Here is a 26,840-nt window from a genome sequence, read left to right as displayed (position 1 = left end):
AGTGGATCTCTGCCAGGGCCCCATCAGGGCCTCTCCTGGTGGTTCTGTGATACTGAGAAAATTAAAGCAGAAACAGATTTTTGAAGTTTCCTGTTCTCTCAGGTTAGATTAACGATTCATATAAATGAGTTTAAATTACTGTTATTTGTTCACACTATGTCCTGGGGGCCCAAGGTGGGTCCTGGGGGCCCGGCATCCTGCACTGTTTTATTCTCTCTCTGGTTTTAGTAACAACCTGTTCAGCAGGTCAAAGTTCTTCTTAGGACTCTAACGATCCATCATTGGATCCAGGTGAGTTAAACCAGGGAGAGACTAGAACATGCAGGATGCCGGGCCCCCAGAACCCACTTTGGGTTCCCCTGCACTATGTCAAACTCGAGGCCCGCATCCCAAATTTGGTCCGCCGTAATTATTTCTGTGGCCCTCTGGACTCCAAATTTTGAAAAAGATCTTCCTAATAAGAGTTGTGTGTAAAAATGTTATCAATCAAATCAGTTTCAGATTACATAAACAATCAAAAGATGCTGAATATTATCTAATTTTAATGAGATTAAAAGCTAATGTTTTAGCAGCCTGTTAGCTGGTAGCTTTACCTTTACATTCTGCTGCTGCTGGCCCTTTAAAGATGTTGTTGCCATGGTAGCAGACCGTTCAGAGTGGTCTTTAAAGCTACAGTCACTGAGCAGCAGCAGGATTTAACCGTTTAATAACAGACACATTGCAGAATGTTTCCTTGGACTTTATTTGATAGAAAAGCTGTGTGTGTGTGTGAGTGAGTGTGTGTGTGAGTGGGCGTGGCCAGTGGGCATCATGGAGGAGCATGGCGGACAGAAGACAGGAAACAAACGAGGCACTTGTTCTGATCCGGAGCTGCACGTCATCCTGTCGCTATGGTTGCTATGGTGACGCTGGAGAACAGCTGGACCTGACATCAGTGTGTGTGTGTGTGTGTGTGTGTGTGGTTATGGCTCTGTTAAATCATTAGTTTCTCTTTACAAGCAAGCAGATTCTTTTCATCTCTAATCATATCAATAATATATCAGATATCAATAATCATGTCAGGATCATTTACACGTTACAAAAATAAAAAATCATTCCGGTTGTATTCACATGCTGACATACGGCCACCAGGGGGCGCCGCCATTTGCATACAGACTGGAGGAACTTCAACCAAACATGCAGCAGGCCCAGTTGCCACGGTAACCACAGTACAAGGCGGAGACGTGTAGTCAGAGTATTGAGAATGAGGCATGATGGATAATGAGGTGTGGCTCCATCAGCAGGAGGCGGGGCTTCTCTCAGCGGCCAATCACAGAAGCCCTTATGAAGCATAAACATCACTGCTGGCCAATCAGAGAGAAAGCCCGTCTGCTAAGTCCCGCCCACTCTGACTGCAGCCAATCAGAACCTGGGTCAGCCGTCGTGAGCTCGGTTTCAGCCAGAGATCCCGCCCACTCCCCGGCTCCCTCCTCCAGTCAGATCGCTCCGTAGGAACCATGCTGGCTGCTGATTGGCTGACCTCCAAGAAGCTGGCTGGCAATTGGCTGTCAGACAGAGGCCCGTCATCGCTCATGGGCCTGAGGAAGGAGAACGCCGCCTGCGGAGCTGCAGCGGAGCTCCTATGATGCTTTGCGTGGCTGACGGTGTGGCTCCGCCCCCTCAGCACCTCCTCTGGCAGCAGGGAGTCACGGGGGAAGCTCCTGCTCCTCCTCCCCTCTCTTACCACCTGACTCTTCATCTCCTCCTCTTCTTCCCTTCTCCGCCTCATCTTCCTCCTCTCCTCCTCAGCCTCCTCCTCCACCAGGTCCAGGTCCAGGTCAGGAGCTCCTGCAACTCCAGTCCTCCTCCCCCCACCGCCTCCTCTCCTCCACCTGCCAAGGGAAGCTGTTGCCATGGTGACGGACTCCTGCTCCTGTGAGGAGGAAGAGGAGGTGGGGGCTCCTTCCTCACGGCCTGATGGAGTAAACAGAACAACGTTCAGAACCAAAACCAGCTTGAACAGAAACATGTGACCTGATCACATGACTGAGGCTGGACTCCATGATGATGATGATGATGCTGAGGAAGAGATGGAAGGATGAAGACAGGAAGGAGGAAGCCAAGCTACAAACCGCGAATTCTCGGTTCGTCCAATCACGTAGAAGCAGGGCTCGCCCTGCCTGGAGTTGGTCATACAGAGAGAGAGGCTGGAGAGCTCCACTGAGGGCGAGGGAGGGGAGGAAGAGGAGGAGAATAATACTGTTAGCTCAGGATCAGGAGCTAACAGGCTAATGACCCAGTTAAACATGAGCTAACAGGCTAATGACCCAGTTAAACATGAGCTAATAGGCTAATAACCCAGTTAAACATCAGCTAACAGGCTAATAACCCAGTTAAACATCAGCTAACAGGCTAATGTGAACTGAAGTCATAAAAACATAGAAGCCATTAGATTATCTTTTCCTGATTGGGTAAAACTCGGAGGTACTTGATTCCTGGTTCTGATTCTGTTCAACACAAGCATGTCTGCAGTATCCAGACAAGAACCAAGTGAATCAGAACCACTGGACCCAAATACAGGGGTCCCAGAAGAGGAGTTGCAATTCCTCCTCCTCTTCCTCTTCCTGACTGGATCCAACAGATTTAAACAGAACAAACATCCAGTAAACACCAGAAGAAGAAGACCGTGCCATGCCTGCGATCTCCAGAGTGGCCACTAGGTAGCAGCAGACGGCAGAACCGCATCGGCAGGCGGTCAGGTGAGCCTCACCTGTCCGCCTCAGAGTCTGGAGTCTCACCGTAATCTGGGACATATCCGTTGCCTTTCTTCAGAACCAGGTGGATCCGGTTTCCTCCTCTGCGGATCTGCTCCACCGCCTGACTGTGGGTCATTCCCGCCGTGCTGCCGCAGTTGATCTCCACCAGCTGGTCCGACACCTGCAGGACACAGGTACACACACCTGTGTGTTATAGTGTGTGTAATAGTGTGTGTTACAATGTGTTGGCGTGTGTGTGTGTGTGTTACCTGTATCTTGGAGCTCCTCTGCGCCGGCCCCCCGTCCATCAGCCCCAGCACGTACAGCCCCATGTTGTACTCGCTGCCGCCCCGCAGAGAGAAGCCGAAGCCGGTGGGCCCTCGCTCCAGATCCACGCTGTAGAACCGGGTCTCGTCCTGCAACAGAACCACCGAGGTTCAGAAGACGTTCACAGGTCGTCAGCTTCTCCTGTCCTGACCTCTGAACTAGTCTTAGCTACGCACCTGGCCACGCCCCTCTGGCTCTTGGTTCAGCCCACTTTAACAGGATGTTTCTAAATGTGTCAGAGGGGCGGAGCTTAGCTTGTTGCCAGGGACGGAGTTAAGCATTCAGACATTTTCTCTGGGTCTGTTTTTTTATTTTTTCTGGTGTTCTGCCATATTTATTGATCTGAAACAGGAAGGAAGGTGGTGACTCATTTCCTGCCAGGCGGATTGGAACCACCTGCGGGTCACATTTTAAGTTTCACTCCTAAATCCCTGCAGATCTTACTGAAACATTTCAGACTGAACTCAGCTGAAAATCAGAGAAATAACTGTGACCTTTGACCTCCCTCTGGGCCCTTTGACCAGCCGTCTGTCCGTGTCGAAGTCGGTGCCGTCGGAGGACGACTCTGTGGAGGAGAAGGAGACTGTTCCAATAACCAATTAACCAATTAATCACATGATCAATGAAAACAATCTCAACAAATCATCATTTCGGTGATTTTATGGTTTTTCTTAGGATGATAACGTTTTCAGTCGGCTGCTCTGCAGCTTTGGTTACTTTATAATTCATTTTATTTTTTGTTGTTTTGTTTATTCTGAATCTTCAAAATGTTTTCAGTGATAAATGTTCATTAGGATTTTATTAATCTTTGAGAAAGTGTTCCAGTTTTATTCATCAGCATCAAATCACCAGGAAATCATCCAAAACATCAAAATTATTGTTTATCGCCATAACTTCCCATTCAAGCCTGGCGGGCCTGCCAGGCTTTACTTGTGCCCCACCAGGCTAAACATTGCTAATAAGTCTTAAATTCTTTTGCCTTTTTTTCACTTTACCATCAGTGAGAATTCATTACTATATTACTATATTACTATATTCTTACTGATAGTGTTTGTGTTTTTCTTTATTCTTATCCAATGTTCTGTACGTTTTACTCCGTTCAACTACCTCTACTACCTTCAACTAATTCATATATCAAAACGTTCTGCTTTTTCTGGAGATTTCTGCTATATGTTTTGCTAAACTTCACTATTGTACTTTTTGAAATATTTGTGCTTTTGTGGAAATTTCAGCCCCATTGAAATACATGGAAATTCTACAAAATTCCACAAAATTCTGGTAAAATGTTCTACTTTTTCACAGCTAACTATTTCTGCCTACTTCAACCTAGAAACTCCATTCAACTTTTAAACAAGTCACCAGACTTTAAACTATATTCAAATGTCTCGGCTCTCAGATATCTCTTATGGTTTTTCCACAGTTGTGATTTAAGTTTCATGCAGATGTTTGATGTTTTCAGGTTTACAGTGGTGGATTTCTCTAACTGCTGTCAGTTGTTAGAGTCTAAACTCTAGTAACTGACCATTTTTTAACTTTTCATGTTTTTGACAAACAAAATGATGCTGTTCATACTAGGGGTTGAACGACTACATATTTTTTAAGGTCGACTACATCATGATAATAGTCGAGTCGATGTCGACTGGTCGCGGTGACGTCATAGTGACGTAAGCGCAAAAACCCTTCACAACTACTTGGAGGCTTTGCCCCCCCCCCCCCCCCCACACACACACACACACACACACACACACACACACTCTCCCCTTCTCCTGCTTTTACTAAGTCTATTATGGAGATTCTTCGTGAGCAGCGGGGAAAAGTTTGTTGCACAAAGTCGGGTCTGACTTTTTTTTTCTAAACACCGGCTGATGCTGATGATCTCTGGATAGTTACTATAGGAGTCAAATGATCACACTGACTACATGGAGCTTTTGGAACATCACAAGCCAAACTTGTTATGAACGGATCCCGTTTGGTTACAGCTGAATTCAACGAAACCACCTGCTTCTCCTCCGCCCGATGCGCGGCAGGAAGCTCTGCTGACTCAGCAGATTGAACGATTTAAGATATTTTCTAGTCAACGTCAACATGATAAAAGTCGAGTCGATGTCGAGTTGACTAGTCGTTGTGACGTCATAGCAACGCAAGACGCAAAGCTTTGGAGTAACGTACAGGCTTTATTATTTACACAGAACAGCAACAAGTGAAACAACAAAACATCGGGATAGTTTATGATAAATAATAAGTTGCTGGGAAACCAACATTCAAAAGGAAACGCACATCTTTTAGATGGCATGTAAAAACAATAAAAAGAGGTGGCGGGGGGGGCGGGGGGGTAAATAAAGTTCACTCGCTGTCAATATTCTCTTCGCTAAGAGTTGTTGGGGTTTTTTCTTGGTTGACATGTAGGAAAACAAGGGCATCAACAATGAGCCGGATGAAGGCTTGCCCGCTTTCTCGTAATGGTATTCCCAGCGAGAGAGAAAATCCTCTCGCTGGGAGTGCTGGTTGCCGGAACAGCTAAATATTTTTAATATTTAAATATTTTAAATTTTTTCGTGACAAAGACACTCGCGAGCCGGCTAAGTGACATCCTTAGCGGGAAGGGGGCGAGTTTTAGACGGCTCGTGTTTTGTAGTGGACTGCAGCTGCAACTCCATCTCCTTTTAAAAACACTGTAAAACCACAAATATGCATCCATCTACATATCATTTAAACTAATGTATTAACTTATTTTTCTTGTGTCTTGTGACGTATACTGTGCTGTCAGATCAGCACAGGCTGTCACCACCGGCAATCACATGACTGCGACTAGTCGACATGAAATGTAAAAACTCGCGAGACGTCCTAGAGTCGACTAGTCGACTAATTGGTTCAACCCCTAGTTCCTACATATTTAACTGTACAGGAATAACTTATGCATTAAAACGTAGCATGTCTACTTTAAGGAACTATTACTGTCATTGCTACAAGTCTTACTGTTTTCTGTCAAACTCCTCTGGAGTAAAGACACGTCACACCTTCTCCTAGTCCTTCAGTGTATTTCTCTGTTGTGCTCCGTTTCTATCTGTCTGTCAGCATTCTGCTTGTCTACCTTTCTCTATATGCCTTACTGGTTTTACTGGTTTTACTGTCTACAAAGGTCTTCTGCAAACTTTAATTTTAGCAATTCATATGTCAAAATGTTCTGCTTCTTTTCCCACTTTATTTCTTTTACTGTTTTATTTTCACCTTTTTGAACTATTTCAGGTTTTATACTAATTTCTGCTTCTGCTAATTTATGGTATTTCGTTTGATATGTTTGAGTTTTCAGATTTTTCTAATTTTTCAGGTTTTTATGCTTTGTTCTGCTTTTATTGTGCTTTTTCATTGTGAAAACATGCATTCTCACAGCTGCTTCACTAGGAACAGGAATTTTTCTAGATTTTTATTATTTTTATTCTTCTCCTACTTTATACTTTGTGCTATTTTCACCATTCAACTTTTATACTATTCACTTTGCTCTCCTAATGCCGGCTATATCTCTTGGTGTTCATAACCTTCGTACTTTTGATATTCAGCTTTTTATGAAGTTTTCACCCCCTAGAAATGGGGGCAACAGCTCCATCCTGTGGCAGGATTGAGGATTACAATATAAAATGTGTTTCACAGTTCATGTCTCAGGTCGGCTTCAAACGCTTCTGCCATTTTCACCAAAAACATTCAGCATTGCGCATTTTCATAGGAAATCCACACTTTAGTTATCAAGTGATATTCTCAAATTTGCTGTCAACTTTCAACTCAAAAACACGACGAGCCGCTGGACGGACGACGCCGAGCGCCCGACCACCGGGCCCAGCAAGCTTTCTGATGAAACCTTGAGTTACCATGACAACCACAGACTGTGTGTGTGTATGTGTGTGTGTGTGTCGTACTGGGGGCCACGCTCAGCCTCAGCGTGTTCCCGGCCCTCCTCAGGATCTGGGCCAGGTCCCGGTGCTGCAGCGCGGCGACCGGTCTTCCCTCCACCGCCTCCAGCCGGTCTCCGGGTCGGATCTGGCCGCTGCGCGCCGCCGGGCTGCCGCGCCGCACCGTGACGAAGCGGTGTGACATCAGGGAGGACGCTGCGGAGACAGGGGGCGGGGTCAAAGGTCAAAATGAGACAGAGCTGTGACAGAGAGCTGCAGATGAATTATTGAGGCGCGTCGAGTTCGCTTGGCTGAACACGCCACGCAGCGTCACAGGAAGTTTCACCACAACGGATCCAGGCTGACGCTCAGAACTGGACCGGGCCGCACCAGGACCAGGACCAGGATCCACTTTTATCCAGCTACATTATGTTAGGCTAAGCTAAATGAAGATAAATGCAGGGAAGCTAAAATAAACTAAAGTGATAAAAAAAACATTAAAAAACAAAGTGTTGCTAATGCTAATGCTAACTACGCTAAAAGATAAGGTAAGTTAGGATAAGACAAGGTTAACAAAATAAGCAAAGCTAAACTAAATTAATTCACTTGGATGATCTAATGAACTGAGCTAAGCTAAGGCAGGTTTAGCTAATAAACTAGAGTAACTTCAGCTACGCTAAGCTGTGCTACATTTTAAGATGTGCTAAGGCAAAGCTAAGCTAAAGCAGGATAGCCCAAATCAAATCAGGCTAGCTAACAGTTTATTCATTTTCTATTCCAGAAAGAGATGAAGATGTCAGCCGGTCGGTGCTTCTGTCACTAAAACCGTTTCAGGAAACAGTTCAGGTCGGGGTGAAAGCGACTTCCTGCCGACTCCATGAGGAGCGGGGTCAAAGGTCAGGATGAGGAGCGGTTAAAATCTGCAGGTCTATGAACCTGAGATGCAGAAATATTTCAGACCAGAAGTTTAAGAAGACAAATCCTTCGCTCTCGACTTGTCCGCCATTACCGTTTCCATAGGAACGCTCCGCTAGCAGAAAATCACAGGAAAGTTTTGTGGAAGAAAGAAATATCCAGACGGTTTAAGTTCCTCAGGCTGACATGAAAACTTCAGTCACATTAATCAGAACAGAACCAGCAATAAAACATCCATCAGAACCAGAACCATCAGGACCCAGTGGCCCTTCAGGGGTCCGCGACCCCCATTTTGAGAAACACGGACCTCGCAGGACCAAATCTGACCAGCAGATGGAGCCTGAAAGTCCATAGGACAGAACCCAGCAGAACCTCCTTCAGGTCCAGTTAGCCCGGTGTTGCCTGAGAGAGGAAACAGGAAGTATGCGTTTCCCCCGGCAACGCATACGCAACCCGACTCCATCATCATACGATCTTGGCAGGTTCCTGCAGGACATGAAACGGTTCTGGAGGATACAAACAGCTGATGGGCCCGGACCAACAGAACCAGGCGGCTGGAGTATCAGGGCCTCCTTCCTGCCTCCTGACGTACCACCTGGGGGCCAAGAACCGCCATTCCGTCCGCAGACCCCTCCTGCTCTCAGAACCGGTTCTGTTTGCTGCAGCCATGATGAAGCAAACGTAAAGTTTCTGTTCTGGTCCTGATGAACTGATGAGCAGCAGCTGAACACACACACACCCACCCACACACACCCCCACCCACCCACCCACCCACCCACACACACACACCCCCACCCACCCACACACACACACCCCCACCCACCCACCCACCCACCCACACACACACACCCCCACCCACCAACACCCACACACCCACACACACACACACACACACCCCCACCCACACACACCCCACCCACCAACACCCACACACCACACACACACACACCCACCCACACACACCCCCACCCACCAACACCCACCCACACACCCACACACCCACACACCCCCACCCACACACACACCCACCCACCCACACACACCCCCACCCACCGACACACACACACCCACCAACACACACACACACACCCACCCACCTACACACACCCACCAACACACACACACACACTCACCCACCCACACACACACACACACACACACACACACAACCCCACACACACACACTCCCTCCTGATAACTTCAGGGAGGTGAAAATATTTCAGGAATTCCAGATAAAGACCGAGGAAGAGGAGCAGCAGGAGGATGAAGGCCCAGCTGGGTTCCTCTGACCTGGTTCTGTGGTTCTGAGATGAACGGAGAAACTGGATCAGTGTTCTGCCGGGATGGCTCCAGAACTTCATCAGAACCCAGATAAGGGGTGTATGAATACTTATGAGCCGGCCTGAAAATAAATCACTGCAGCTGTCTGATGAAGAGTCATCATCATCCTCGCAGACGAGGTGAAGAACAAACAGAAAAAGAAAACTGATGACATCACAGTGAGCCGGAGTCAAAGGTCAGAGCTGTTTCAGGTGACGAGCAGAACTGAAGCGTGACGCATTAGCAGCGATTAATTCATCAAACCCTTTTCAAATTTTAATGTAACTTTCACTTTTTTACATCCAAAGGTTCCGGCTGGAACCGTTTTATTCGCGTGTTTCTGGTACGACTGTAAAACTGATGCGCAGCGATGAAGCTAGCAGCGACGGCGGCGCTAGCTGCGATGGAGCTGGGCGTCAGTTCATTTCTGCTTTCAATGATCTGATGCTGGAAAAGAAGAAGAAAGCTGTTAGCCTATCACAGTGGTTCCCAAAGTGTGGGGGGGCGCCCCCTAGTGGGGGCGCAGTGTCATTACAACGGGCGTGAGAGAAATAGTATGAATGAATGAAAAAAAACAAAGAGTTACACAAAAATGTTTGACTGTAAAGATTGTTTTCTAGTTTATTTTGTTGCAACCTGAAGTGTGAAATAAAGTTCAGTGGAGTCTGAAAACTACCGTATTTTCTGCACTATAAGTTGCACCTAAAAACCTTCAATTTTCTCCAAAGCCGACAGTGCGCCTTATAATCCGGTGCGCCTTATATATGGACCAATATTGAGCCGCAACAGGTCTCGCAACTACGGTAAGCAGCCGCCGACTTCATTTTCCCCCGTAGAAGAAGAAGCGCGCGGTGCAGGCTGGGTTTTGTGTAAAGACCCCAAAATGGCTCCTATTAAGAGACACGCTGACGACGCAGTTTAAGCTCAAGGCGATCAGTCACACGGTAGAACATGAGAACAGAGCAGCAGCCAGAGAATTTAACATGAACAATCAATGGTTATAGCGGAAGTGGATATATATTGTGATTGCACTAACGTTTGATTTACCGTAACAGCATCAGACTGTTTTTTACGTGTTTATTGAATCGAGGAAAAGTTCCCCTCCACTATATGTTATACCTTGCTGTTGTTAAAAGATAAACTGTGTCATGAAAATACCACGTCACTGACTTTACCTCGGGGAAAATAATCAAACAGCTGTTTATTCATTTTGGGAATGAAGGGAGTTTTCAGAACGCTGGTTTGTAATCTATTAATAAAGTTTGACTGACCTATCTGACTGTTTTGTTGACATTCCCTTTAGCGCAGCTCCATCTAGTGGATGCATAACGTAACCCCAGCCTCTACTGTAGCGGCTATTCTATGCGCCTTATATATGAAAAAAGTTTTAAAATAGGCCACTCATTGAAGGTGCGCCTTATAGTGCGGAAAATACGGTAAATGTGTGTTTAGGTTTATGTCTGGTTGAACGATGTGACCAGTTGATTCTTTGTCTTTTTTGGGGGGATTTTATTGTAATCCATAGGGGGCCAGAAAATCTTTGGGAACCACTGGCCTATCAGAAGCTATGCTAGCCTAAAATAGCATCTCAATGCTAACATGTGGCAGCTAATGTTAATGCTAGCACAGTCCATATTTCTAAAGAAACTCCATGAACGATCAGAGAAACTCTGGAAAGATGAGCGATAGAAAACCTGCGAGAGCTGGAGGACAGATTAATAACTAGAAACATCTTTCATGTTCATCTCATTTATTCAATAGTTTGAAATGTTTGTTGCTAAATGCGATTAATGAATTACAGACTCTCAGATTAACTCCAATAAATCTGTTAATCTGGCAGCAGTTCTGTAGAACCCGACCTGCAGGCCCAGATTGTGCAACATGGACGCCATCCTGCAGGACAAACCTGGTGGTTGTCTCACTACAGCTGAAAGTTAGAGCCCAGCAGAACCAATCAGAACCACTCTGCAGCTGATCCAAAGCCTGACCGCTGCCCAGTCCTCCCAGTCCCCCCCGTCCTGCAGCAGAACTCACGCCTGGTGTCCCTGATGGTTCTCAGTGCTGACTGGATCCGGTCCAACATGGTCCAAAGTCCAGAGTCAGAACCACAGCAGCGAGGCGTCCAGCCTGTCGCTGCGGCTCCAGCGGTGGGCGAGTCACAGCAGAGAGAGAGAGAAGCAGGCGGAGGGGGCGGGGCCTCGGAGAAGGGGGCGGAGCTCCGACTGTTCTGTCTGTGATGCGTTCAGGTGCTGTTCTCAGCATGGGACGCCTCACTGATCAGCAGTTTGGACCGGTTCTGCTGATCCTGTGGTGACGCCGCCCCCTGCTGGCTCAGGTCGGATCCTACATGGTCCTGATGACCGGCGGTACCAACCGGACCAGACCGGGCTTATCGAATCTTTCTCCAGGAACTGGTTCGAATCTGAGGCCAACTGAATTTTAAAGGACCAGAACAGAACCAGAACAGAACCAGAACAGAACCAGACGGCTTTGCTGGTTCTGTTTGATTTTAATCCCGTTTTTTTCTATTTATTTTGTTTTAGTTGTAGATTTTATTCTGTTTCTCTCCAACCTCCAGAGAAAGCAGCCATTTGTAAAAGTTTTGAACAGGACCAGAATCGGTCCAGAGCCAGAACCAGCCGATGACATCAGCAATGACATCACTCACCTCCGCTCACTTCCTGGGAGGCGATGACGAACCCGAAGCCTTCGCCCGGCCGCCTCCTCAGCTCCACTTCCACCATCTTGGCTCCGCCTCTTCCATCTTTGGCTCCTCCGCCCCGGACAGGACCGCCGCCGTCCTCCACGCCCTGCAGGTCACGGGGCTCCAAGGTCAACGTCACGGGAACCGAGTCCAGGAAGCTGGTGCTCTGGATGAGGGAGGAGACAGGCGGGCCGATGGCGGTCTGAGCAGGAGAACCTGAGGAGGAAAAGGAGTAGCAGTGAGGAATCGAGGAATCAGTCAGTCTCTCTCCCCAGCAGGAGCAGGTGGGGGAGGGGCTACCTTGGTGGGTCCCTGCAGGCGCCTCCAGGCCCAAACCGGCCTGGCTGAGAGGAGGCACTCCACCCAGGGGGGGATCAGTGGACGGCAGGTCAGCGGAGGGGGGAGAGGAGGGCGTGGTCAGGACGTGAGGGGAGCAGAGAGGCTTGTAGAGGTTAGGGGTCACGAGAGGAGAGGAGATGGGACCTGGAGGACAGAGACATCTAACTGGTTTAACTGGTGTTCCAGGATGAATCACAGTGAAATACCAGACCTTGAGTGATCTGATCATCCTACCTCCTCCTCGCTGCACAAGCAGCACCACCTCCCCCTGCTTGGTGTGTTCCTGCAGGACTCTCTGCACCTGCAGACAAAACATGGCTGCTAACATGGCCACTAATATCACCGCTAACATGGCCGCTAATATCACCGCTAACATGGCCGCTAATATCACTGCTAACATGGCTGCTAACATGGCCGCTAACATGCCCGCTAACATCACTGCTAACATGGCCGCTAACATCACCGCTAACATGGCTGCTAATATCACTGCTAACATGGCCGCTAACATGGCCGCTAACATCACGCTAACATGGCCGCTAATATCACGGCTAACATGGCCGCTAACATCACCGCTAACATGGCTGCTAACTGGATGTCTTTGTGACTTGTTGTGACCCCTCCACAGCTCTCCTCGTCTTCAGCTCCTCTTCAGAACCTGCAGCTTCAGGAATTTCAGGTTGGATCATTTTATGAATCTCAGGTTTGGTGCAGGACGTTCTGTGTGTGACCTTAGCTGCTGGTCGCTGTGTCCATGTCTCACCTGAGTGAAGCTGAGGCTCTGCACGTCGGCTCCGTTGATCTTCATCACCAAGTCTCCGGCCTGCAGTGAGGGACACTGCCTCCGGTCCCAAACCCGCCTCACCACCGCCTGCTGGCCTCCCTGACCTCCCGCCGTCACGCTGAACCCCAGGCCACCGCTCTCGCTGTGACCCAGAGCCACCGGGACCAGTTCACCTCGAAGCGGTGACCCCTCCGACCCCAGAGGCAGCACCAGACCCGCGGGCCCCCTGGAGGACGACGGGGTCAGCGCGTGGTTCGCCGGACAGCCGTTGAAGCCGCAGGGGGGAACGTCTCTGGGCGGCGGCGCAGCGAGGGAAGTCTGAGGCTTCTGTTGGCGCTGAGCGGGAGCAGAAGGAGGAGCGGAGGAGGAGGCGGGGTCGCTGCTGCTAGTGCTGAAGTCCTGGAGAAGACCCAAATCAATTTGGGTGAGGGGCAGCTTGGACAACACGTGGGAGGACGAGGAGATGTTGGGGAGAGTGGATGTGGACAGGTCGCTCTCTGAAGACTTGGAGCTCTGGTGCAGGAGGAGTGAGGAAGAGGAGAGGGCAGGGAGCGTGCTGCTGTTGTAGCGAATCAGAGAAGACCTGTGAGGAAGAGTAGGAGGAGCAAGAAGAACAGAGCGAACAAACACAACAAAGTCAACGATGCTAAAACCAATTTACTGTCAGCTGAACACCAGAGAGAAACTTATATGGAAGCTACACAAAGTTAGCAGTAATTCATTAAAACTACTAATGTCGAAGACGCTAATGCTAAATAAGACTTATGCTAACACTGTTCGTGCTTATGTTTTAGGATTGCTAACCCCGATAAAACTAAATGTTGCTTATAGTAAACAAAGCCAACACTGACGCTTAACACTAATTGTGCTGGTAATGCTAAAACTAGCATTGGCATATTGCTAACGTCTGAAACTGCTAATAAGGTTGTAAACGCAAACACCTGACATTGTGTCACATTAAATTGTTAAAGCTAACATTGCACAAACATTTACAAATATCAACATTGCTAATACTACTATCATTAAACACTGCTAATGCTAACAAAGCTAATAACAGAACCAAAAACACATGACACTGCTATTTTCTAGTACAGCTACCAATGCTAACGCTAGCTCTGACCTTCGAGTTCCACTGTTTGATTGACCGCCATCAGAGTCGCTGTGACTGGGTGGAGTCCTGTCTGCGGAGGGAGGGGGGACCTGCGACGCCTCCGAGGACGTGGGGGTCGGAGGTCCAGCCAGGCCATTTGTCATTGGCTGAGTGGCATAAGAGGGCGGGGTTCGTGCTGGACCTGGAGATGACGACAACTTTTTAGAACTGACCGTTCTGAATATGAACATACACAGATCCTTCCAACATCATCCTCATGTTTTTAGCCCAGTTGAGGTGTTTGATCAGTTCTTTGGAAGAACCAGAACTGAGCTGGTGTTGGTGACGTCTGGAGCAGCGGCTCTGACCTGCCGTGCTGCCGTTGGCGTCCAGCGTCCGGCTGAAGGTGAGCTGCGTCAGGCCTCTGCTCTGGCTGGAGGAATCGCTGGGAGTCTGAGGCTGCAAAGCAGAAAAAACATTACACTGCGGAAACCAAACAGACCCTGAACACACCATTCTACATGATGTCCACATGGTGCATTCAGGAACTGATTGTTGTTTATAAATGATAAACATAAACAATGAATGATTTTTGCTGCAGATGAATCGTTGAGGTCTCTGGTGTGCAAGCAAAGCGGGTTGCGGCAATATCACCTCCAGGTTCTGTTTGGGACAGCCGTCCGGGTTGTAGAGCATGGGGTATCCTCTCCTCAGAACCACATCCACGCTCTGACCCATCGGCACCGCCTTCAGCATCTCCACCACCTCCTTGTGGGAGCGGCCCAGCACACAGCAGTCATTGATGTAGACCAAGATGTCCGCTGCAGAACCACGACACAGAAACGGGTCGGTTCAGTGGTAGACGTTCTTATCGGTTCTGAATGGACCTTCCTAAACAAAAGCTTCATTAATCTACCCTGAACCTGCTGCAGGTTTCCTGTTAACACACCTGGATGCTGCAAGTTGCTGCTGGGCAGAATTTCTGTCTCTGAAACCAGACTGCCTTCCTGCCCTTGTACCTGGTCACACAATTACCTGTACTGAGAGTGGGCGGTCCTCCAGGTGTGACACTGTACACCTGCAGAAACTCCTGAGGGCGACTTCCTCCGACGATGTTGAAGCCGAAACCTCGAGGACCTTTGGAGAGCCGGGTGTGGATGGAGTAACCTCTCAGAAGGCTCGGCTGGTCCGTGAACTCTGGAACTGTCAGCAACAGGAAGTTTAGCTCCAGACAGAAAGCGAAGCTACAGACAGGAAGTTTAGCTCCAGACAGGAAGCTTAGCTCCAGACAGGAAGTTTAGCTCCAGACAGGAAGCTTAGCTAAACAGGAAGTTTAGCTCCAGACAGGAAGGTTAGCTCCAGACAGGAAGCTTAGCTCCAGACAGGAAGTTTAGCTCCAGACAGGAAGCTTAGCTTCAGACAGGAAGCTTAGCTAAACAGGAAGTTTAGCTCCAGACAGGAAGCTTAGCTCCAGACAGGAAGCTTAGCTAAACAGGAAGCTTAGCTACAGAGAGGAAGCTTAGCTAAACAGGAAGCTTAGCTACAGAGAGGAAGCTTAGCTCCAGACAGGAAGCTTAGCTAAACAGGAAGCTTAGCTACAGAGAGGAAGCTTAGCTCCAGACAGGAAGTTTAGCTCCAGACAGGAAGCTTAGCTCCAGAGAGGAAGTTTAGCTCCAGACAGGAAGCTTAGCTCCAGACAGGAAGTTTAGCTCCAGAGAGGAAGCTTAGCTCCAGACAGGAAGCTTAGCTCCAGACAGGAAGCTTAGCTCCAGAGAGGAAGTTTAGCTCCAGACAGGAAGCTTAGCTCCAGACAGGAAGTTTAGCTCCAGACAGGAAGCTTAGCTCCAGACAGGAAGTTTAGCTCCAGAGAGGAAGCTTAGCTCCAGAGAGGAAGTTTAGCTCCAGACAGGCAGCTTAGCTCCAGACAGGAAGCTTAGCTCCAGACAGGAAGCTTAGCTCCAGAGAGGAAGCGAAGCTACAGACAGGAAGTTTAGCTCCAGACAGGAAGCTTAGCTCCAGAGAGGAAGTTTAGCTCCAGACAGGAAGCTTAGCTCCAGACAGGAAGTTTAGCTCCAGACAGGAAGCGAAGCTACAGACAGGAAGTTTAGCTACAAGCTACTAGTTTGCATCAAGTTTATATTTATAGCAGAGCTTAATGCTCCACATGCTGAATGAAAAATAAAGAATGATGATGGCTACGTTCTGTGGCGGACGTCGACTCTTTGCTCTGCGTTCGAGGATCCACCCAACTGGTCGTCTTTGAGACGTGACTGAAAAACAGAAAAACATCTTCGTCATCTATGACATCATCATCAGCATCATCTTCATCATGTTTGATGGTAAACTTGTAATCCAGACCTGAATATGAATCACCATAAAGTCGTTTCGTTATTGGCTCGTTACTGTGAGCTACAGGACGGTGTTGTGTGATTCTGCATGTGCAGTAGACGTGGCCGTATGGGCAGTTACCCAGGGCGGCATCGATTTGTGGGGCGCACATGATCAGCTGATTAACTGTAGAAGCTAACGGTCATTAGCTTCAGCTTCAACTGCTTTAATCTGGATGTAGGTTTCTGCTTTCTCTCTTCAAACTTTTTGGGTTTTTTGGAGAAACATCTAAAACAAGATGGCGCTGCAGCAACAAAACTAGCTCAAACGTCTAACTGGTTCCTACTGGTTCCTACCGGTGAGTGGGGTTGTTGCCCCCTGCTGGCTGAGGAATGGTTGTGAGTGGGCAGGCCCGCATCCTTGTCCAGCAGCCGCCATGTTGGCTCCATTAATGAACCAGACTCGGTTCAGGTAATTGGTTTATTGATTATTGATTGGTTTCTTACTTGATGTAGTATGGCTCTCCTGAGTCGCTGTAGGCCAGCTCCCAGTTCTCAGGAAGTGGAGCTCCTCCTCTTCCTCTTCCTCCGGCTCCATTCTCCATTCCCTCCCGACTCCCGACTGTCGAGTCCCACGATTGGCTGAGCGGCAGCGCCGTGGGCGGGGCCGAGCCTGCGGAGAGCGGCCCGGTTACGACCCGACCTGGCCTACGGCGGTAGGCGGAGCTTGGCGGCGCCCTACTTGACGGCGCGCCATCATCCTCGCTGTTGTCTCCTTCCTCCACGGCTTTCTCCAGGTTGCTCAGAGACTTGCTCCGGGTCCGGAAGTTCCTCAGCAGGTTGCGATGTTCCTGGTACGTGATTGGAGGGCTCTCTGGTCCAATGTGGACGGGGCGAGGCGTTCCATAATAGTTCCCTGTGATTGGACGAAAACAAGGCGGGATCAGGCGTTTGGCTCCACTACGTTGCATCATCATCCTGTTTCTGACGCGTTTCATTGGTAGAAGAAGGAAGTCGTTCCTCTCCTCTGTCGCCTCATGCTTGTTCAGGATTCCTGCTGAGTCAGCGACTCAGTGAAAGTGGCTAGCTCCTTAGCTTCCACTTAATCCTAATCTGCTCCGCCTGGTCAGACCCTGATTACTGAGGACAGGTCAGAGGTCAGAATGTAACTGAACTGAAGTCAGGGTTGCAGTGACAGTAACTGGATCTGAATGGTTCTGAAATCTGAACCGGACCTGCCGGGTCAGAAGGTCATTCTTCTAGTCCTGAAGGTTGGGAACACTGGGATGCTCACAGCGCCCCCTAACTGCAACTGGAAGAAAAGCAGCTCAGTGGCTCCTGGTGGTTGTTTCTATTTCAGTTCTTTAATCCCTTCAGATTAATATACAGCGGTGGTGATTCTAATGTACCTTTGTGTGTGTGTGTGTGTGAGTGAGTGAGTGTGGGTGTAAGTGCGTGTGTGTGTGTGTGTGTGTGTGGGTGTGCGTGTGTGGGTGTGTGTGTGTGAGTGAGTGTGTGTGAGTGAGTGTGGGTGTAAGTGCGTGTGTGTGTGTTTGACTCTGTCAGGTTTCTGTTCTGCAGGTTTCCAGGATTAGAGACTAAATCCTCATATTGTTTTCGTTCGCAGGAAGAAAGAAATCCAGCTGCAGCAGTGCTACATGCTACCTGCCTTCTTAAAGGGCCGGTACACCGGTTTCCCTCCCCGTGGTTGGTTTCCGTACCTTTGAACTTGCCGCTCTCCAGAAGTGCTCCGGACTCCTCCAGAGAGAAGAACTCCTCGATGGACACAAAGTTGTAGTCCACACCTGAGATCTCGCCGTCCCGCGGCTGCCGGGTCGTACCTGCCGGGAGGTCATCAGTGAGATAGGTAGCTCAGCTGTTGTCATGGTGATCACAGTCACTGACAGATGTTCACTGAGTGTATAAAACTTTAATTTGAAAGAGGTCTCACTCTGTCTGATTTTCATGAAATCTTTATAATCTGAGCGGCTTCACATTCTATGACCTCAGATTAAATCTGAGTTACATCAGCACAGAATTTAACAGGTGTGTGTCCAGGCATGTTTAGTGTCTGTCCAGGTGTGTGTCCAGGTGTGTTTAGTGTGTGTCCAGGTGTGTGTCTACGTGTGTGTTTAGTGTGTGTCCAGGTGTGTTTATTGTCTGTCCAGGTGTGTGTCTACGTGTGTGTTTAGTGTGTGTCGAGGTGTGTGTCTACGTGTGTGTTTAGTGTGTGTCCAGGTGTGTTTAGTGTCTGTCCAGGTGTGTTTAGTGTGTGTCTACGTGTGTGTTTAGTGTGTGTCCAGGTGTGTTTAGTGTGTGTCGAGGTGTGTGTCTACGTGTGTGTTTAGTGTGTGTCCAGGTGTGTTTAGTGTCTGTCCAGGTGTGTTTAGTGTGTGTCTATGTGTGTGTTTAGAGTGTGTCCAGGTGTGTGTCCAGTTGTCTGTCCAGGTGTATTTCGTATGTGTCCAGCCATCTGTCCAGGTGTGTTTCGTGTGTGTCCAGGTGTGTCTTACACGGCACAGCGCGCAGGTACAAGTTCTCCCTGATGAGCTGCTGCAGCTGACTGTCCATGGAACCCGGAGTGAAACACTTGCTGAGGTACAACCTGAGGTCTTTACACAGAGAGGAACCTGACAACCAGACAGGAAGTGATGTCACAGTGATGTCACACGTGTCCTTACAGTTATTCCTGCTCAGACGGTCGAAGAGACTCAGGAACGATAGAGACAGAGTTCTTTTGTTTGGAGCTGGTAAACACCGTGCATGCTTTAACTGGTTTAACTGGGCTGGACCAGAACACCATCATCTCACCTGGGAACACAGTCTTGATTCTGATTGGATGAGGACAGGAGTTCAGGACTCCTCGGACATCGCCCAGCGTCATCCCCAACACTGGCGTCCCCCCGATCTCCAGGATGATGTCACCCACCGTGGCCCCGCCCCCAGGGGCGGCGGTGACAAAGGGAAACTCCCCATAATCAGCTCCGCCTCCGACGGCCAGACCCAGCTCTCCGGAGCCGGCGCCGGCGCCCAGCGGAACGAAGCTCTCCTGGACCTGCACACAGGAAACCGGACCTCAGGAACAGGAAGTCCGGAGGCTGAGCCCGGGGTCAAAGGTCAGGCCGTACCTTGGAGCGCCAGTGGAGCTTCTTGACCGTGGCTTTAGACATGGCCACTGAGCTGCGGACAGAGGGAACAGCTGGTTACTGAGCATGCTCAGTACAGACCTGAGAGAGACCTGGTCAGAACCCGTCATATTTAAAGCTGCTGACCTTTGACCCCTCCATCAGTTTGCGGTTTGCAGCTCATTAACAGACCGAACAAAAGGGAGCCGGTTCTCCAGGTTTCCACTGATCCAACAGAACCGACCCGGTTGGAAACCAGTCCATGTTCTTCCAGAACCACTCAGAGACCAACAGGCTGATGAACAGAACCAGAACCAAACCAGAACCAGAACATGACAGAACCTGAACCAGAACAGAACCAGAACCTTAACCAGAACCTGAACAGAACCAGAACCAGAACCTGAACCAAACCAGAACCAGAACTTGAACCAAACCAGAACCAAACCAGAAACAGAACCAGAACCTGAACAGAACCTGAACCAGGACATGAACAGAGCCAGAACCAAACCAGAACAGAACCAGAACTTGAACCAAACCAGAACCAGAACCAAACCAGAAACAGAACCAGAACCTGAACAGAACCTGAACCAGGACCTGAACAGAACCAGAACCAGAACATGAACAGAGCCAGAACCAAACCAGAACAGAAAAAAACCCAGAACCAAACCAAACCAGAAACAGAACCAGAACCTGAACAGAACCTGAACCAGGACCTGAACAGAACCAGAACCAAACCAGAACCAAACCAAACCGAACCAGAACCTGAACCAAACCAGAACCAGAACCTGAACCTGAACGGAACCAGAACCAAACCAGAACCAGAACATGAACAGAACCAAACCAAACCAGAACTAGAGCCAGAAACAGAACCAAAAAAGAACCAGAACCTGAACCAAACCAGAACCAGAACCTGCAGAACATTTGGTAAAAGGCACTGAGGCAGCACCTGTCTGCCTAGCAGGCGGTTCTGGTTCTGGAGTTTGTCCAGATCCTCAGCATGTTGCAGTAAAGCAGCTTCTCTGTTAGCGCAGTAGCTAACTGAATGTTTCACTGAAACCAGAACCCGACCGGGTCCAGATGTTCCATCCACTTCGCTCCGCTAGCAGTAAATCGTAAACATATAGTTAGCAAAAGCTAATGCTAACCTGCTAAGCCATTGGTTAGCATTAATAATAATAATTATCTGCCAGCGCCTTTCAAACCCCAGAACCTTTTAAACATTAAAAACACAAAATAAACAGTAAAAATGGCTGCAAGACACAAAACCACAAAATAACGGCACAGTGAGAAGTGAGTTAAAGTGAGAAGAAGCTGAACAGACGAGCTTTGAGTCGACGTTCCGGATGTCAGGAGGAGCAGCGTTCCTTTTCCCCTCGCTGCTGAGACGGACAACAGGCTCTGAGGATGAGGAAGAGGAAGAACGAAGGTGAACGGGTGGCGATGAGCAGCGGGTCAGACCGATAAGGAGGGGAAAGGTTATGAACTGAATGGAAACAGGATTTAAAGTGAAGTTGCTGTAAAATGCAGTGATGTGGTGAAATGAGGCCAGCAGAAACTGGAACCAGTAGAAGTTTACAGACAGATTTCTGAGGCAGAGCAACCAGGAGGGAAATACAGGAATCAATGAGAGAAACGACCAGAATATGGAGGCAGAGAGCAGAGAGGGGGAAATATTACACAGGTGGAAATGAGCAGATAAATGATATTATTATTAATGAGAGGAAAGGGAGAGCTGCTAAGAATGACACGTTTAACCTGAGGAGAGACCAGGGAACCGTCCACGATGAGGGGAAAGTTGTTGACTTCAGATAGTGTAGATTTAGTGCCATGAGTGCAATGAGTAGAAACTTGGTTATTTTGTTTAATTTGAGGAAGTTTGATGCAAACCAGGATTTTAATTCATCTAAAGAGGAAGTGGGAGAGGAAGAATCTGTGCAGCGGATTAAAAGAGCTGGGTGTCGTCGGCAAAACAGTGGAAGTGGATGTTACATTTATGGAAGATATTGCCAAGGGGAAGAAGGCCGATGATGAAGAGAAGGAGTCCCAGGACGGAAACCTGAGGAACACCTGAGACCACGGAGGATAGATGGGATTTAAATGATTAAAGTTGGATGAACTGAGTGCGACCAGAGAGGTGCGACTGAAACCGAGCGAGGGGCGTGTGTGTGTTTCATGTTCCTAAAGGAGACGAACCGGGCTGTCTTTGTTAATGAAACACACAGTGAAATATTAAAGGATAAGAAAAAGTGGTCAGAAAAGGAGAGTTCATCAGCCTGACAGTCAACAGCGTGAATCCAGAACAACAAGTCCAGTCCAAGGTATGTCCTTTAAAATGAGTGGAAAAATCAGCAAACTGTCTGAAACCAGAATTGTCCAGGCAGGACAAAAGTCATTGGTAAGTGGGAGGCTGGGGTTGTCAATATGAATATTAAAATCTCCCAATAAAATAAGATTAGGGGAAAAAGCAACAAATGGGTAAGGAAGGCAGAGAAGTCATTTAAAAAGTCCTTGTGTGGCTTTTGAGGGCGATAAACTGGAGCAAAGATGGCAGGAGTTTATAGCCGTTAACTTCAGGCACACTTTCCAGTTCTGACGATGAATTACTGCGAGACCCCCAGAGCCGCAGCGTTGAGAGATGCAAACGAAGCCAGCTGCAGTGGAGTCGTCAAGGTGTGAGAAACCCACAGGTTGTTGCCAAGTTTCAGCCAAACAGAGAGAGTCAAGCTTACGGTCAGTGAGGAGATCCTGGATGAGATGCCCTTTGTTCTCGAGAGAACAGATGTTGAGCAGACCGAAGCTGACGAAGGTGAAGTCGGAAGGGATGTTAGCTGACCTGGCTAGGCTAGCTAGCATGTTGCGATCTGCGGTCCAGGTAGCTTTCCTGGCAGGTCGACGGTTGTTGGTCCAGATGGAATGGATGGGTTTTGACCCGTTGAGCTGGAAATTCCATCCAGACCCACGGTGGATGTACCTCCGGCGGGGGACGAAAGCAACGTCCGGATGGAGGCGCAGCATCACCGCCAGATGGTTGGGCAGGTGCCAACGGAGTCAAAGAAGCTCATTGGACGAGTTTTGTAGGACACCTGACAGGTTCAATGAGGAGAGGCAGGAGAGTCCATAGGAGCAAAATCCAGATGTAAAAATGATTGACCCACATCATGGAGCGAAAGAGTCAGTGAAAGATATGAGAACAATTGGCGTTGACAGGTTAGCCAATACATACAGTCCAGCTCCCCACTGACAGGTAACCAGTATGAGACTGGGAACACAGTCACAGAGAAAACCAGAAACAGGAACGGTTGGCAATCGCAAAACAATAAAAAAACGACAAAAGTACGCCAACAAGCAGCGGCAGCAAAAACGCGCAGCGTCCAGAAGCAGCCAATGAAACAGTGTAGCAGAAGCTAATGCTAACCAATGGCTGGTCTGAGCTCTCAGTTCCTTAAAGTCATATGAACAGAAAATCATCTGAGGAGACATGAAGGCCATCCAAGTCATAAAAATGAAATGAAGACGGCCACGTCAAAAACGGCAGCCATCTTGAAAAATGTCCGTCATTCTGAAAATCAAGTGGGAAATATGGAAAACATTCAGCCTGAGGGGTTAGCATGCTAATGTTAAAGCTGAAAGAGTTTTACAGTAATTTGCTGCACTGTGTGTGTGTGTGTGTGTGTGTGTGTGTGTGTGTGTGTGTGTGTGTGTGTGTGAGTTTATGGAGGGGGGGGGTTCTCCCCATAAACGGAGGATTAGCTTCGTCTTCGTCTTCCTGAGAGGAACTGAGATGTTTTATTCTGGGATCCTGACAGCATGGACGAGCTTCCTGTTTGGGAGCAGATAGTCGATGTGCGAGCAGCAGATGGTGGCGACCAGCATGAGCCCAACACACACACACACACACACACACACACACACACACACTACATTAAATATGGATGAGCATATGTGAAGAAAGTCAGTGAGGAAACAAGCAGCGGCGGTCACATTCAGCAACGTTCCCAACAGACGGAGCCACAGAGATAGGAAGTGGAATCATCTCACTTCCTGTGGTCTGAAGATCTGAGCTGGAACCGAGACCAGAGCAGAACCGGGTTTAATGGGGTTGGAGGTTCTGTTGCTCGTTTACAGGTATGAGCCAATCAAATGGCAGAGTTCCGACCTCCAGACATGGTGAGGAAGACTTCCTGGGGGTCAGAGGTCAGACAGGAGAACAGGGAGGTTTGAGGAACTCTGACTCTCTCTCTGACCTCTGACCTGCTGGGATTTGAACTTACAACCTCAGGTCCCCAGAGAAGCTCTGAAACGGAGAGGCTCCTGAGAGCTGCCAGAGGTCAAAGGTCAGAGCAGAATTCCTGAGGATTGAGTTGGTTCTGGAGGTCAAAGGAGCCCCGACCCGGTACCAGGCGTGCCTAATAAACTGGCCGTTTCAGTTAGTGAAACGATCTGACCAGAGGAGGAAGAGGAGGAGCAATTTGTGTGTGTGTGTGTGTGTGTGTGTGTGTGTGTGCGCTGCTACCTCTGGAGAAGTCTCCCCTCGGTGTGTGTCGGTGTGTATTCGGCCGTCGTGTCGATTCCGTCTCTTCCTGTTCCACTTTCTCTCTCTGTGTCTCTCGCCCAGAGATAAGGAGGTCAAAGGTCACCACACGAACGGGACCAGCACGAACTCGCCTGCCTCTGATTGGCTCATTCATGAACGACTCATGACTTCATCAGAGGGGAGGGGGCGGGGTCAGGGGTCAGATGGACCTGAGCCGGATCCGGGAAGGATCTGGAGTTATGGATCCGCTCCTCTGGACCTGCGACCCATTTGGACCATCAGAACCGGTCCGCCTGCAGGAGGTGCTGGTGAGAGCGGGTCCAGTTGGTCCAGTTGGTCCAGCGGGTCGGCGCTGGGACCTCTTTAGCTCCGTGGTTCTGTCCAACTCAGTTCTGGTCTGGTTCTTCTGAGGTGCTTTCAGAACCAGAACCGACCCGGCATCATTAATGTTCTGGAGGAGAACCAGAGAACCATCGACTTCCCCTGGTACCGGAACCAGACCGGACCAGATCAGAACCAGCGGTAGAACCCGGTCTGCTCTCAGCACTTCCTGCTGGGAGTTGTAGTTTTTTAGATCAGAGATCTGTAGTCCTGATGACGGCTGTTCGGATCAGAACCACTGGTTCTGTCAGCGACATGTTTCCATTTCAGAACCCAAACTGACCCGGTTCTGATCAGGCAGCAGAACCTCCGTCACTGCAGATGGTTCTGATGATCCAAAATGTTTCTGCTCCATCAGAACCGATCCGGGCCAGGTCAACACACTGGTAACCATGGCAACGGCACAAAGGAAAAACCTGCCCGGTCGAACAGAACCAGAACCAGGTCCAGGTCCAGTAACCTGTTCAAGTGCCTTAAATCCTCAATCTGAACATCTAATCTGGTTTTACTAAAACAGAACAGGAAGTTCTCCTGTTGCTCAATCCCAGTTTAATCCCAGTCTAGCAGGTGAAAGTCTTGCTGACCAATCAGAGGAGGAAGTTCAGACTCAGCTGATCGACGGGGATCTGGTCAGGTGATCCTGTTGGATCTGTTGCCATGGGTTACCTGAGCAGGTGTTTGTCACGTGACCGGAGCTCAGGTGAGTTCAGCTGCTGCCTGTGAACCGGGAAGCACCGTGACACCTGAACGCACCACCTCCTCTTCCTCTCATTCATCACCGCAGACAAAGAGGTAATCCAGCTGCCGCACGGACTCCATGGAAACACGCGCACGCGCTTCTCACACTGCTGTCCCTCCACGCCGGCCCGCGCGCGCACGCGCACGGCGCTGCTGCTGGAGGAGGTGACCGACCCTCCGCTGCCCCTCAGCCCGGGCTGCGGGCTGCATGTGTCGGATGGAAATCTGCTGACGATGCCGTTTCCTCGTGCACGAGAGCCAGCAGAAAAACGGCAGCGGGCGCGCGCCCGCGCCTCGCGGTGAATAAACAAACAGTAAATAAACAAACAAACAAAGCGGCTCGTTACCTTCATAATGCTGCCGCGTGCGGTCCGGATGCGCGTGCCTCTTCCTCTGCTGCTGCCGCGCGCTGGTGCTGCGGCGTGCATGCGCATGCGCCAGCGTGCACGCCTGACTGTGCGTAATTGTCCACTGCAGGTAAAAAAAAATGCAAAGCGTTGAAAGGTGGAAGACCACACACACGCATGCGCACCTTCTGCTCTGCGTGTTGATGGCTTTTCCCCCCGAAGCGCTCGTGCGTGCGCGTGCGCGCGAGCAGCCTGCAGGTATGGCAGCAGCTTTACTACTGACAGATAGTGCGTGTGGCGCGCAGCCCCGCCTCCAGGGGGCGGGGCTGCGCGACGAGGAGGTGGAGGAGGGTCCTCAGGGTGACGTCACCGGAGACCGGATCAGCTGGAGGAACCGGATCAGCTGGAGGAACGTGTGTATGGCAAGCAGTAAGGAGCAAATATCGTCTGCAGCTGCAGAGATCAGATGTAATAATTCTGCTTAATAAGACAGAATGCTGCATTTTAAACAAATCTTTGATATGAATAAAGTCACAACTTTGAACCAACCATTTTCACACTAAATACTACTTTATTGTTTAAAGTCTACATAGTGTATGATTTTAGATATTAAGAGTTTTCATAAAGAACTGGACCTCTCCTTGGGCTGCCACCTTATCGTGGTGGAGGGGTTTGAGGGCCCCAATGACCCCAGGAGCTATGCTGTCTGGGGCTTCAAGCCCCTGGTAGGGTCACCCAAGGCAGACAGGTCCTAGGTGAGGGACCAGACAAAGAACAGCCTGAAGACCCCAATGATGAATAAAAACATTGGACTTGGCGTTCCCTCGCCCGGACGCGGGTCACCGGGGCCCCACTCTGGAGCCAGGCCTGGAGGGGGGGCACGATGGCGAGCGCCTGGTGGCCGGGCTTTTACCCATGGAGCCCGGCCGGGCTCAGCCCGAAGAGGAAACATGGGTCCCCCCTCCCATGGGCCCACCACCCGTGAGAGGGGCCAAAGGGGTCGGGTGCATTGTGTGATGGGTGGCGGCAGAGGGAGGGGACCCTGGCGGTCCGATCCTTGGTTGCAGAAGCTCTTGGGACGTGGAATGTCACCTCTCTGGTGGGGAAGGAGCCGGAGCTAGTGTGTGAGGTTGAGAGGTTCCGGCTAGAAATAGTCGGTCTCACCTCGAACCATGGCTCTGGTTCTGGAACCAGCCTCTTTGAGAGGGGCTGGACATACTTCCACTCTGGAGTTGCCCAAGGTGAGAGGCGTCGGGCAGGAGTGGGCATACTTGTTGCTCTCCGTCTTGGTGC

General features: G+C 49.4%; 1 protein-coding gene across 6 annotated transcripts; it reads right to left on the bottom strand.

The window, feature by feature from the left end:
• Positions 1-723: 723 nt before the first annotated feature.
• On the bottom strand, positions 724-25,800 carry magixa (MAGI family member, X-linked a). 6 transcript variants are annotated; one of them, XM_032567068.1, is made up of 22 exons: positions 25,548-25,797; positions 20,862-20,945; positions 19,551-19,605; positions 19,234-19,477; positions 18,936-19,052; positions 18,144-18,263; positions 17,165-17,338; positions 16,930-17,095; positions 16,295-16,365; positions 15,131-15,298; positions 14,750-14,916; positions 14,464-14,554; positions 14,126-14,297; positions 12,985-13,588; positions 12,459-12,525; positions 12,186-12,368; positions 11,850-12,101; positions 6,974-7,162; positions 3,557-3,627; positions 3,005-3,151; positions 2,778-2,916; positions 724-1,953 (listed from the first exon to the last, which is right to left on the bottom strand). In XM_032567068.1, the coding sequence occupies exons 3-22, from the start codon at positions 19,590-19,592 to the stop codon at positions 1,352-1,354; spliced, it is 3,786 nt and encodes a 1,261-aa protein (XP_032422959.1). In that variant the 5' UTR covers positions 19,593-19,605; positions 20,862-20,945; positions 25,548-25,797; the 3' UTR covers positions 724-1,351. The 6 variants fall into 6 exon arrangements, with proteins under 6 accessions (XP_032422959.1, XP_032422926.1, XP_032422934.1 ...); XM_032567077.1 differs by adding an exon at positions 2,112-2,199 and having other exon boundaries at positions 1,805-1,953; positions 16,930-17,338; positions 25,548-25,800; XM_032567035.1 differs by having other exon boundaries at positions 16,930-17,338; positions 25,548-25,798.
• Positions 25,801-26,840: the final 1,040 nt, after the last annotated feature.

Source organism: Xiphophorus hellerii, chromosome 1, assembly GCF_003331165.1.
Source record: "Xiphophorus hellerii strain 12219 chromosome 1, Xiphophorus_hellerii-4.1, whole genome shotgun sequence".
NCBI lineage: Eukaryota > Metazoa > Chordata > Actinopteri > Cyprinodontiformes > Poeciliidae > Xiphophorus > Xiphophorus hellerii.
This window is presented reverse-complemented; position numbering and strand designations above follow the sequence as displayed.

What these genes read in the sequence shown, in the direction of transcription:
- magixa (XM_032567035.1), bottom strand. Translation starts at nt 19,592, where the DNA reads ATGTCTAAAGCCACGGTCAAGAAGCTCCACTGGCGCTCCAAG. An exon ending in AGCTCCACTGGCGCTCCAAG is followed by an intron (nt 19,478 to 19,550) that starts GTACGGCCTGAC and finishes TCCTGTGTGCAG; the next exon opens with GTCCAGGAGAGCTTCGTTCC. An exon ending in GGCCCAGAGGGAGGTCAAAG is followed by an intron (nt 3,152 to 3,556) that starts GTCACAGTTATT and finishes GTTCTGTTGCAG; the next exon opens with GACGAGACCCGGTTCTACAG.